A 13,772-nucleotide genomic window follows, 5' to 3' on the forward strand; every position below is an offset into this window, starting at 1 on the left:
AATCAGCTTCTTTTGAAAAGCTCGCATTTTATGAATTAAATTGTAATTACCAGGGTTGCTGTAAGAATAGGTAATTTCAAAGACCTCTCGCCCCGAACATATTAACCCTATCATATTTTTATGGAAACGAGAAGCTTAAAAATCAGAAACTGGCTTCTCAGAGATTAAAATGAATCATTAATAATTATTACTCGGATATTTTATGTACTCTGGCTTCAAATTAGTTCGTTCACTAGGGATAAGTGTAAAAGGAATTGATGTGTTAAACATTCCTTGATTAATTACGTAAAATGTGCGAGCTTTTAATGGATGTTGTCGCATGTAAACCGTAAATTCAGAAAGTCTACCTACATGTATATAATGAACAGATATAAAGCTTTATTGGAGGCCGTAGGTATAACAGTAGCGAGCTATTAATTTAAGTTTATTTTACGGTAACAAATTCCAATATAGAAGGCGTAATTTGAAAAGTACGCTGAATTGTTTGGCAAAATACATACCTATATACTCAATTAATAAGACTGAAATTTCGCGTTTGGCAAACTTAGATGTATTTGCAGAAAATGTTTATGGCATTTCGATAATAGGTAATCTTCATTATCACACAACAATGCAATAATGTGTACTTTGTATGGTAAGTCGTTATTACTTATATCAATACCTATATAGGATGATGCGAGAGCACTGTTCGTTAGTCACATCAGAGGAACAACTTATGATACTCACTTCAAATTTGAAGTTGCGATTTTCCAAAATTATCAGTTGAACTACAATATGTAGGTGTAGGTGTGTTGGTACTACCGGTTATACTGATGGAAGTCGACAGCTTTCTTTATTCAGTGGAATCTTTTTAATATTTTTAACAAAATTGTATGTGATTTTGTTGTGCGTATAAACAGAGAAAGATGCAAATCAGTGGCTACCTAAATAAATAAACCCGAGGTAGATTTTTATTTATGCCAATTGACTTTTTACGAAATATACATTAATTTCATTTCTTCTCTTTTTTCTAATTTCCTGTTTATCCACCTTTCTTTTTGGATATTTTTCTATCCTCCATCATTTCCCATACTTTTTCCTTTCTACTCTGTCAAACGTTGCTCTTAGATCCATGAAAAACACTATCACCGTTCCGCTCTTTTAATCCAATTCCTTTTCCACCACTCTGTTTAATACATATACACACTCAATCGTTCTGCTCCCTTTTCAAAAGCCCATTTGTGTTTCCCCCAACATTCTTTTCTCTTTTCTTTCTGATCTTGCACTCAGTACCATTGCGTAGATTCTATACGCCGTCGTCATTATCGTGATTCCGCTATCATTTTCCATACGCCCCTTGTCACCTCTTTTGAAAATAGGCGCACTATTGCCCCTTCCTTCCATTCTTCTGGTAATCCTCTTCCCATTTTGCTCAACCTTGCCGCCTTACCCCTCTTTAATTGTTGTTCTCATCTTCTATCTCCTCTGTTCTTGTTATTCTATCCACTATAAAATGCCGCTTTCCGTCCTCTATTTGTATTTCTCTTCCACTAAATGTTTTTCCCTTTCCTTTGATGATCATCTTCCAAAAGTCCTTTTCTGTTTTTTATTTCCCTGATTTCTTCTCCTTATTCTTTCTGTTTCTTCATCTTTTTTTCCTTACATATTCTCGTGTGCTATTTTTCTGTTCTGTCACCTCCTTCTCCTCCCTTCTCCCTTTCTTTCTCACTCAATCATTGCTCTGTATGTGTTTTGTACACTCTCTGTTCTACAATTCCTTTCTTTTATCTCTCCTCTCTGCTCTCCCTCTTCCTTTACATAGTTCCATGTTATTGCCTTTTTAATACTTTCCTTCATATTTTTCCATTCCTCTGTGCTCTCTCTTATTTCATAAACTGGCTCTTCTACGTTCTTTGTATACTCCTCCACCACGTCTCTTGTTCTTGACTGTATTTCCCTTTGTTTTTGAATCTTTTCATTTCTTGCTCTTTTTATCATTCCTGTAAGCCTTATGTCCATGGGTTGGCAATCCGATTCTGTTATTGCTCCTACCTGAAAATATATTGCTTCCAACATTTTTCCGTTTAATAGTGTGTATTCAATTATCAACCTTCCTATCTCTGTCATGTATGTGTATTGCCCATCCCCATCTCCGTCAATATTTTGTTTAATCTTTTATTTTATTTATTTATTATCCCTCTCTTGGTCTGGGCTCTCAACAGGCTTGCGCCCAATTACAGAGTGACCCGCATAATGCTTTCTTCTCCAACCTCCGCCCCCTCCTCCTCGTTGTTGTATTCTTTTGACTTTCTATCTTGTGTTCCCCTGCCCCATCTTACTTTCTTGCCCTTATCACTTTCTTCTTTTTTCAGTTCATCTATGTATTTTCCACCATTACTCCTTTTATAGTTGTGTTCCTTATCTTCTCTCTTTTTCCTTTCTTTCATTATCTTCGTGTTTAGTTATCCTTCCCATCAATTCTTTTTTCTCCTTCTCCCATCTTTTCTTCTCTTCATTTCCTTCCTTTCCTCCGCATTTTTCATTTCTGCTATTATGGTAAAAAATGCAGCAGTGTTCACACCCAAAAACTTTCCAACATTGGCTATTGCTCATTTAGTCCTGGTCCTGACTAATTTTATGTGGACCGAAAAATTTTTGTGCGAAAAGTTCAATGCAAACATTGCGAAAGTGACGTTTAAATGAAACCAATTATACTCGTACATCATAAAGAGAAAGAAAATAATTGCGAGGCGCTAATCTAAAAAGAGCTTTTTTCTCCAACCACCTGAATAAGACGCTATTTTGTGACAGTGTTCGGTACCTAAAATTGACGTTTTGCGGATTAATCGCTTTCACCATGGCAACTGTACAAAAAGTGGATACTTTTGGTCCTAGTACCAAAAAGAAATTGACCTTGAAAGTTGGCCAATTAAAAAATTACAATCACGGAGATATGTCACATTGACATCGTTTTACATTGCAGGTTGTAAGATATTTCTATACATACAAATCAAATATTTTTGCATATTCAATGCAAATAATGATGTTACCTATACGTATGCACATGTATTGAAAATGATTTACGCTCGCTATTTTTATTTAAACCATGTGTAACGTAATTTACATATTCCCTGAACGTAATTTTAATACGTATACAACCCGCCGTCACGCGTAACGCCAACTGCTTCAGACCCATTGCACTATTATCTGTCATTTTGAATTCAAAATTTGAAAAAGTTAATTGCAATTAATTTTAATTAAAAAACTGTATGGTAAGTATTTTATTTCAATACAAAATATAACAATATTAATTGTGTATACAATAAAATGACTGAAACTGATAGCGACATGGATTGCACTCCGCCAGAGATTATAGAAACGGCAGAACGTGCTACCTCAAGATTTGCTCCCTACAAAGTCGCGAGAGGTGAGAAGTAAGAAGTTAGAACGAATAGGTTATAAGTTAACCTAAAAACTACAGTGGCATGACACGTGAGGACAAGAAAGCAGAAGTCCTTATACTATAGTAGTGAAACTGTGACTGAATCTAAATTCGAATATAATTTGAAGTAAAGGGGGTTGGAGAAAAAATTTTATGTTTTATTCGTACAAAAAAATGCGTTTTCGGGACTCGGAAGGTTGCTGGACTCCGCTAACGCGTCGTCCAGCAACTATCTTCCTCGTCCCGAAAACTGACATTTTTTGTACTAATGAAACAAATAACTATTTTTAAAGATTAAAAATTAAAGAGTATCGTTGCACCTGTAATTTATTTGTACAAAAGTTTAACGTGGAAAGAACATTGCGCTTTTATTATTGCACTAACGCTCCGCCATATACTTTTATGAGCGCACATTAACTTAATGCAACTACTTCAAATTTAGTCACTTTAATCAAAAAGAAAACAAAGAAACATTTCAGTTATTATAGACAATTTCGTACACAAATTTGTGAATATCGTCGACAATTGTCGTTTTCATCTCCATAAGAAATGAACTGTTGATTATTTTGAAACCGTGAAAGGTAATAGCCTACATGAACCAGGGAGATTCAAAAAGTTTGAAATAATGTGTTACACCAAGTACAAACTGTAAATTGTGGCCTATGGAAAAATAGGATGGATTACGAACCCTTTGCAGAAAGTGTAACATAAACTCAGTAGGTACATTTTTCGGTGAGGGCCCGTCACTTCCAATTAGAACAGTTCATATTGGGGGGTTGCTGGTGGAAGATGGCTAAGATTAAAGCCACATCAATCGCCAGCATTCTCAAATTCATTTCGACAATGATGAGGTGCGCTTTTCACCTACTTTGAGCGTATAAAATGAGCTTTAGGATTGTATTTTACCATAACGAAATTTTTCACACATTTTCAAACATATTTGTTTGGTCGTAACCTTTTACATTTTACGAGAATGAATTTATAAGATTATTTAAACATTAAAATTCACTGAGTCACGTTAATGCAAAGTGGGCCAAATATGCAGGAATATGCAGAACATGTTTAATTGCGCTTACAATTATCCCGCAATGAGTAGAAAAATTGCAATTAAATTGCAGCGGTAAGCCTGTAGAATAAAACAAATTCCTCGCACACCTATACTAATTCCGCTCCGTATTTTTTATTTAGGTTGTAAATATTAGAAAATCCGAAAGCAATTTCTCTCTCTTTTCCAGATATTTGTAGCGAACATCAAAGGATATTGGAAATAATATCGAGCTCCAAAGAATACGTTTTGGGGTCTTTGAAACCGTCTCTGTGTTCCTCGGCTTATCTTATGGCAAAATTTCATAACGTAACCCTGGTTACGTGGAACTGCCCTCAGGTAATAATCCGCGTCGTTTTCTTTTTGCTCTATACGCTTGTTTATGTTTGCAGAATACAAAGGACGATGATGAGGCTGACGCTTACAGAGTTAGCCCATCGGTAACGTACATCGCCGAAACGTTCGCCCAAAGCGTCGCGCAAATGAAATGGCGATCAATTGCAATCATCTCAAGCGGTAAGTACCCGCGTCTGTTTAATTACACGTTGCTTTCTGATGGTCTCATTGTAAAAAGTTCTAGTGCACGTTGAAATGCGCTTCCTTTGATGTTCGAACATAGGTAATTCGAACTACGAAAAATAAAGTGAAACGATGTCTAATTACACGAGCAAGATAACATAATACTCATAAACTTGTTTTCAGTGAAAATACGTACATTTCTATCTGTACATTCTCTTTCACTTTGAATTCGTTCTTTGTATTTGCGAATCCGCAATGCGGAGATGAAACCATTTTTTTAGGTAATTACACTCATAAATATTGACTGTAAAATGATATCATTATAAGGCAAACATTCTACCCCAACGATAAAATCATAAAGCTATTTTAGGAAAGTAAGGGTTTTCCTAATACCCTGCTTTCATAAAGGTGGAATGAATGAATTTTACAACCCAGAAAATGGTTGAGCCTTGATAGAAATTAGCCATTACTGGGAAGAGAAGATTTTATATTAAGTAAAGTGTGTCTTGTGTCAGTTACAATGTGGGCAGTATGGGACAGACGAGTGACCATCTTTTTGCTTAGCTTAATTTAGAGGAAAACTCTGTATCACGCACATTTTAAGCAAACACAGTTACGGACGGGTAAATTTCAAACACTTTGTGGTTGGCATTTGTGTGTAAGAAGGTTTTGGTACTTTATTTAATCGAATAAAATTTTTCCTAGACAGATTTTAGAATACATTACATCTCGGCTTTTGAGGCTAGAAAGCGAGTTGCTCGTACGGTGAGGATGGAAAGTCGATTACAATTACAATAAAGTATTGAAGACTATGCAACAGCGCATTTCCTTCCTTGAATTAAAAAAAACTGATGCATTCCTTTAGAACTGAAAACGGATTAATCATAAATATACGCACGCTCGTTTGCCTTCAGAATGATTGATTTTTCTATTTGGAAAATTACAACATATTTACCATCTATTTTGCGTCTCGCAACTCATCACTCGGTATGTTATTACTTCGCCCATTCGCATTCACTGTTCGTTTACCGCATTTTTACAGAACATCTTGAAATTCTCAGACACAATCATATTGTACAAAGATTATACTGACGAGTTACATTGTTGCAAATGGATCGTAAAAATATATCCGTACGGTTGGAGTACCGATATCCAATTTCTGACTATTCAGTAACGGGTTTGCAGATAAAGGGGGTTGACCATCCCTTCTTTGAAATAAAATTTGACTTTCAAAGTGAATAATTAACTGACCCAGCCGAGCTAGCCCGTGACATAAATCTTACGGTGACGTACTCAAGATTTCTCCTTTTTTCTTTATTTTTCTGAAAATTGCCCCAAAACTTGTTTTTTAAACTGCGTGCTCCCAAAATTAAACACAAAGTGATCATATAGTTTTAGATACCTACCTACCTATTGATGAAAAATAAATGAAATAGTGAAATAGTTCCAATTTACATTTCCCTTTACATGATTTACTATGTTTAGTTTTTGTTTTCGCTATAAATTTCAGAATAACTAAATCAAGTTCGTGTCCACGGTCGTTATGAATTGCTCCTAACTTAACGCCAAAGACACAATCTTTTAATACACAAATTACGTTAATCATAGCGGATCCATGAGTTTGGAGATTTCCTTGCTTGAATTTTGCACAAACTAACTTTAAATGGAAAACTGATTTTATAAATCCAATTGGAGTGGCATTGTCTGAACGTTGCGAGCTTGAACCGCTCCCTGGTCAGCCTTTCCATCTCTATATTTTCTTTCCATCTCTATATTTTCTTTTTTGGGCACTTAAACTTACTTCAAAATGTTGCATTTCACTGTGAGCGGAACCCTTGTGGTAACGCGGTATTCATTCGTCGAATGGATCGAAGGACCAAATATAGCGGGAGAGTTGTAAGTCCTAGTCACTAGTGCAATTCGGCTCGAATGACCAAATGTAGCGTTAGGGATGTAAATCTTAAGGTGGCGTTTACATTGAAAGAGTGGAAATTTGTTTCCACAATAACTTCCTTCTGGGTATACATATAACCTTCCCTTTTTACCAAAAATCGACTGCACCAAAATTTCTCGGGAAAAAACTTTTTCTTATTAATTTGGGTGCGTAGAATCCAAAACGATTCGTATTTTTTCGATTAGACGTCTCAATCAAAAGTTATGGGCAAAAAACCAATTTCGACAAAAAATTCAAAGGGCTGTAACTTTTGATCTAGTGGCCCGATCTTGGAACTGTTTGAAATTATGGATTCTACAGGCCACATTCTATAAGAAAATATTTTTTTTCCGGTCGATCTGAGACAATTTTTTTTTCGGGGCAAAAAAAGGCAGTGTATAACCTTCCTTTTTTTCCAAAAATCGACTGCACCAAAATTTCTCGGGAAAAAACTTTTTCTGATTAATTTGGGTGCGTAGAATCCAAAACGATTCGTACTTTTTCGATTAGACGTCTCAATCAAAAGTTATGGGCAAAAACCAATTTCGACAAAAAATTCAAAGGGCTGTAACTTCTAGTAGTCCGATCTTGGAACTGTTTGGAATTATGGATTCTACAGGCCACATTCTATAAGAAAATATTTTTTTCCGGTCGATCTGAGACAATTTTTTTTTCTGGGCAAAAAAAAGCAGTTTATTACCTTCCTTTTTTACCAAAAATCGACTGCACCAAAATTTCTCGGGAAAAAACTTTTTCTTATTAATTTGGGTGCGTAGATTCGTACTTTTTCGAATCCAAAACGATTCGTTCTTTTTCGATTAGACGTCTCAATCAAAGTTATGGGCAAAAAATCAATTTCGACAAAAAATTCAAAGGGCTGTAACTTTTGATCTAGTAGTCCGATCTTGGAACTGTTTGAAATTATGGATTCTACAGGCCACATTCTATAAGAATATAAGAATAACATCAAGCGGATTAATTTTTTTATCAATTTGCTACAAGAAGTAACTAAAACATGGAATATCTCGGAAACCGTTTGAAGCAGCTTTTCACATTTTGTATCAAATTAAAGGTGTGGGAAAAAGGAAAACAACGGCGAAGAACAAAATGGGGGGTGCCATTTAAAAAAATGGGGTTATGGATTTAAAAATTTAAAAGTTAAGAGCTTTGAAAAAGTGACGTAGTCTCACTTTTTTAGACGGTTTCGTATACTATAAGAAAATTCGATCTTTCCTTAATAAAGTATTGAAAACTATTTTGCATTATCTCTCACCGTTTTCCAATAATAAATTTTTAAAATTACCCCTGCAAATTCAATTTTTGACATAAAAACTTGAATATCGACGAAGCTCTTGGAGCAAAGGGTCAACTATGGGGTATCGTTGTACTCCAAATTCGACGTAGAATCCGAAAATGAAAATGAAAAAATAGGGGATCCCTATTTAAAATAACAAAGTTGATGGCTACTTCCGGTATTTCCGGAAGTGGCGCCATCTTGAAAATATTTTAGTTCAATTCATCATGTGCCAAAACCCTTAAAGAACTTATCAGTTTATTTTCATTTTCAAAGGTTTTCCATATTTTTCTAACTGACGCTCGTCAAGAATGACTTTCGCCGTTATTTAGAAAAGAAGTTCTTAAAAAACTCCCATATAAAATATATATCTTTCATTTTTATCACACACTGATAATAATTTGTTATCAAATTTAACTTCATTCACAACCTTAAACCTTTAGCAGCCATCGGTCGTTAACAGAAGTTCATTTTTTTACCTCGAAAGAAAGTAATTGAGGAAATCGCAAGGCAACTTTTGCACTTTTTGTAAACGCCACCTTAATGTTCACCCAAGCAAAGCTTGCAACAATGTTCTTGTATTGTTTTACTATCTTTGCAGTTTATTACATCATAATAGTAATGTTGTATCATAGTGGTAGTAGTATGGTAGTATATGGTAGTCATTTCCTTATTATTCTGTATTCTCTTGTTATTCTATAAGATTATATTCTTTAATTTGTTCTAAATAAATGTTTCCAGGTCCAGGTGATGGGTGAGAAAATATTTCTTCTTTTTCTAATTTCTTTTGTCGTTCGAAACCAACGACCTTTTGCCGATTCCTCGTTTCAAATACAGTGCAGCATTTCTTTGGGTGTGTTAGCCGTTTTCCCACCTTTGGCAGCCACGTTTTGCTTTGGCAAATTTGTAATTTTATTTCCTTCGTGGTCGTAAAAATGGAAAATCTTCTAATTCTATGTATTAAAAACTTCCCTTTATATTCAAACGAAGACATTTGTGCGTCTAATGGTACGATTATACTAATGAAAACACTAGAGAGTTAGAAACATTCCGATCGATCCACAACAAAGAAAGTTCAACTTATTAATTGTGTAAGAGATCCTACTCGAAAGTAAAATGGAGCAATTACTTACATTTTAAGTGTACTGCATGTGCCATCCAAACATTAACGCGCTCCCAAAATAAATTTCAAAAAATTAGTTGTCACTTAATTATAATATTTCTTTCAGTTCCGGAGCTTTGTTTTGATTCCATTTTCCCTTTCACTTCGTTACAATTCTCATTTCACCATCAGCGAAATGGCAGCTCATTTAAATATTCATTAAAAAGAAAATCGGCTTGAGTGAATTTTTAAAGAGGCGAGAGCGCTAAAATTGATCTTGAGTTTCTAACTACCTACTCAACAATTGGATTATACGCTTATAATTCGTATGAAACACTGGATAAACACTACTATCTCTCGAAAATCCTTGTCACATCAAATACGTTTACAACGTGCACGTCTTCACATATATTTACACAGGCACATTCTCTACAATTTCAATCAACCTCTTATTACCTATTCCGATTTTTGTTTGTACTGCGTTTGCAGCAGTAAGAAAGCGCACAAAGGGTAAGAAATTCAAATCAAAAATAAATTCTGGTTTAATAACCAATTAGAGGAACGCGTCGCAATATCCAATTCAAAAATGAAGTCTCCCCTGTCGTTTATTCCCAAAAGATGGCGTTTAAGCATCGACTTTCGGTCAGTAACTCTACTATGGCTGCAGTTATCCCATGGGACTCATGCTCGAAGAGTTTCCAAGTCTAATTTATTGGTCGACGAAGTGCATAAACCAGCTTAATGTTGTGTTTTTTTTGCGTTTTAAAGATTAAATTATGTCTGTCTGTTCGTCTTTCCATTAGTGCACGAATGCTACTACTACTAAAAATTTGCAAACCAAAAAAAGAGATAAAATGAATATGATTTCAAACTTGATCCTGCAAGAAAAAGACACTTCCTTTAACTACTTGGTTTGTGTCTAACGTGCACTTATTGAAATGTATTGATATTGAATCATTAATACTCCTGACAGCTGACAAGATTTATTTATTTATATATTTTTATTTATTTATTTATTTATTTATTTACACAGTTTCTAATCTTTTAGGAAAAATGCAATCGCAAAATATAGACTCCCAGTTCAAATATTAAAGTTTCCTTCAATATGTCAAATGTTAGCTATAATTCAGAGCAAGACTGGAATTAAAATGATAATTTATTTCGTTCGTCTCCGTCAGGAAAGTTGAAAAGGATGTTTTCATACATGGCGAGATGCGTTAATATTTCATTTTCTTTTCACGAACCTCAACGTCACAAAAAAACCAATAGCTATAGACGTCAAAGGATAAGAAGGATAATGGGATCTCGAATTTCGTTTCTTTTATAATACATCAGGATACTAATAGGCCGGGGAGTAATTGAAGTTAATCCCGCACTATAGGGTAATATATGGCGGGATGCCTAAATATTACAATATAATCAATAATGAAAGAAGCGTATATAACGTCAGTTTGATTTCCTATATATTTTTGCATGAAATTTATCGTTATTAAATGGAAATCTGTATGGGACAGCAACGTTCATGTTTAAAGCCGTAAAAAAGTTTATTTATTGATAGTCTGTGGTAAATATGCGGGTATAAGCTCAACTTATTTTTATTGTCGTAATCAGTTCGGAGTCTGTTCCATTCGAAGTGGATCCATAAACTAATAATGATATAAGTTAATTTACACATCCAAACCCGCCGCATAAACAGCCAGCTAGTCCAGAGATATTTAAAAGGACATAGATACTGCACAGTCGCTAATTCGGTAGGGCACATAAAGTCTTAGCATTGTATTTTCGTTTATAAATACAATGGTCTTAGTACGCCTGGCCGCAAGTTTCCATACAGATAATTGAGCACCACCCAGTTTTGGTTTGGGAAGTGTTGAAGGAAAGCGACAAAAGAAATTAGTTGCAATTTCCCGCAACGAAATAAACCAATAACTTTATTTAAAGTAACAGGTACAATTCCCAAATCTGCATGAACTATCAACAGTTATTCCTCTTGCAAATGACAATAAATCCATATAAATGTGGAGTTAACAATGCAACAATCAATCTCACTTTTAATGAAGAAATTGCCAGCACCCGAAGAGAGCTCTATTCCGAATGCACGCAGCATTCGATAATTACTCGACATCAGTTAATCGCCAGAATATAATAATACTTTTGCAATTAAACCGACATTGAATTTATAAGCGATGAATTACAGTTGAACATGTCCGTCTACAAACGTGCTCGCAACGAATAAGGTAAGGAAACAATTTTCAGATTTACCTACCTGTTTGAAGCAATCATGTTTCTGCGTCCATATACATAATAGTTGAGAATGTTAGTGAAAACCAGACTATAGCTTTGATAATGTATGGGACATAAGTTTTGAGAAAATGATTGCCCTGAAATTTATATCTCAAAACTACCCTTACTGTCCTTTTAAATATATTATTAAATAATTGCATTTTTTTGGTTAAATTGACTAATGCTTACTTAATATAATAAAAAATACTGTGTTTTACTAAAAAAATTAATATTAGGAAGCCCCACCACTACCTGAGGGGTTGTAATTTTTAATACTGTATAATTTTACTTAAATATAACTTTACGCCAAGTTTGATATTAATGTTAATTGTGTTTATGTATTTAAAACAGAATTTACTATTAAGAAGTATAAGATAGGGGTTGCAACCCCCTTGCTACGGGGGTTCCTTCTGATCTTGAAAATTACCATCGGTTCCGCCCGGCAAGGCAAACCGTTTTCTTTTCAGGCTGCTTACAAACAAAAATTCAATGCTCCGGCTAACTCAAATCGGTGGGCTTTTAACTCTTTAGAAACTGTGTACCAACTTTAACCTGCCGCCTACCAGACTCCTGACGCAACTCCTACTCCTCTCTTCTTTCCCCTAGTTCTCCGTCAAAGAAATAGGGACATTGGAGCTAAGTAGATAATATATTTACATTATTTATATACCTATACAAACAAAATACCGGGATCTAGCAGTTCTTCTCTCCTACTCATAAAAATGTAGCTTAACAATGACAACTAAACTAAATAAAATCCTACCAGTTTAGACTAATTTACTCAAGGAGTGGCCATCCTCTACAGTTTGAAAATTTTAAGAATAGGTAATTGTTTTTACTCCAGCGTGAGCTGGGACTTCCTTATTTAAATAAACACAGAATTTATCCTACTCTTTGGTAATCGTTCATTGGACTTTATAGACAATAACATCAAGTTTTACTACAGCTAGATTACCAAAAAGTGGTCTTTTACAGAACGTTACAAATTTAATTAGACTAACCTTTACAATATTTGTACAGCCGATCTTGTGAACTGCTCTTTCCACTGGTACAGGGTGGGTGTGGTGAAACCTGACGCTTAGGTCTCTGTGACTTCCTAGGGGGTTGCTTGAAGTTAACACACGGAAACAAAATCCACGGTGCCTATCCTTCCTCGGAACGAAAGCAAAGTGTAGTATTTAAACGGAATCTTAGTCCAGGAAATTCTTCGCGTGGTGAGTGGGAAACGGCTAGTTGCCAAAGTTTCTACACAGCAGGGGTATTTAATTTAACACAGTGACCCCTACTATTTCTTTCCACCGGCTCTTAGAGTTTATTGACTTTGACTCGCCTGCTGGAGACGGATTTTTAAGTTAGCGGCACGGCAGAACACAATTTTTTATGGTCACGTTCCGACGGCAGGAAATTCCACCTGGGGCTGATCCCGAATATCTGCGCCTTGATGAATAGGGCAGCACTTTGATTTATATATCCTCGGGAAATCACAACGTATCCTAACGCTATTCACTGCATCCAAAGTAAATTGGTGTGAAGCTCAAGTGGTTCGCCTAAATATCACTTGATCGGAACCTGGGTTTTCGTTGCCAAAAAATTCAACGCAAAAAGAGAATAACACTTCTAAACGGGGTGCAAGAAGCACGCAAAATCGGAGCAACCGAAATAATCCGTCGGCTCAAAACGCTAAGTGCTCCAAAACGATCGCTCAGGGTACGTGTTGACCCTTTTACGTACTAACCGCGAGTCTTTCAAAAACTATCCCCTTCTTCAGAATTCAAATGAGAAAACCACACCCAAATTACCATAAAACAAAAAATGGCTCCCACTAGAAATTCTCCCATTGGTTTAGATAAAAAAAACTTAAACCACTTTAGCTTCGTCATCAGCCTCCACGAAACTGCTGCGTAAGCGAATCTCACGGTTTTCTGCTGACGAATGAAGACCCCTGATCCCTGGGTGGTTGGGTGCTATATCCGCTCCTATTCTCGGAACGAACGACAAAAACTCGCATTACTCATGATGACGTCAATCAACTTTGCAATCTTCCCACGACGAAATTAAATTTGAGCGAGATTAAATCTATCGTACCATAGTCTTGAGCGAACCGAAATGCCCAAACATAAATGATCACAAACTTTCTAACCGGAACAAATAATGAAATATACAGGGTGACCTGCA

At 35.5% G+C, this 13,772-nt stretch overlaps 1 protein-coding gene across 4 annotated transcripts in view; it reads left to right on the top strand.

Moving 5' to 3' along the window:
* The window catches only part of LOC116172090 (retinal guanylyl cyclase 2), an 88,908-nt gene that overhangs the window by 5,192 nt on the left and 69,944 nt on the right, over positions 1-13,772 (top strand). For all 4 annotated transcript variants that reach the window (XM_031489220.1, XM_031489221.1, XM_031489222.1 and 1 more), the window contains exons 3-4: positions 4,657-4,805; positions 4,859-4,982. In XM_031489220.1, the coding sequence (XP_031345080.1) occupies positions 4,657-4,805; positions 4,859-4,982 (273 nt within the window). The remainder of the gene's footprint in view (positions 1-4,656; positions 4,806-4,858; positions 4,983-13,772) is intronic.

This window comes from Photinus pyralis, unplaced genomic scaffold (genome assembly GCF_008802855.1).
Source record: "Photinus pyralis isolate 1611_PpyrPB1 unplaced genomic scaffold, Ppyr1.3 Ppyr1.4_LG5, whole genome shotgun sequence".
In the NCBI taxonomy this organism is placed as follows: Eukaryota; Metazoa; Arthropoda; class Insecta; order Coleoptera; family Lampyridae; genus Photinus; species Photinus pyralis.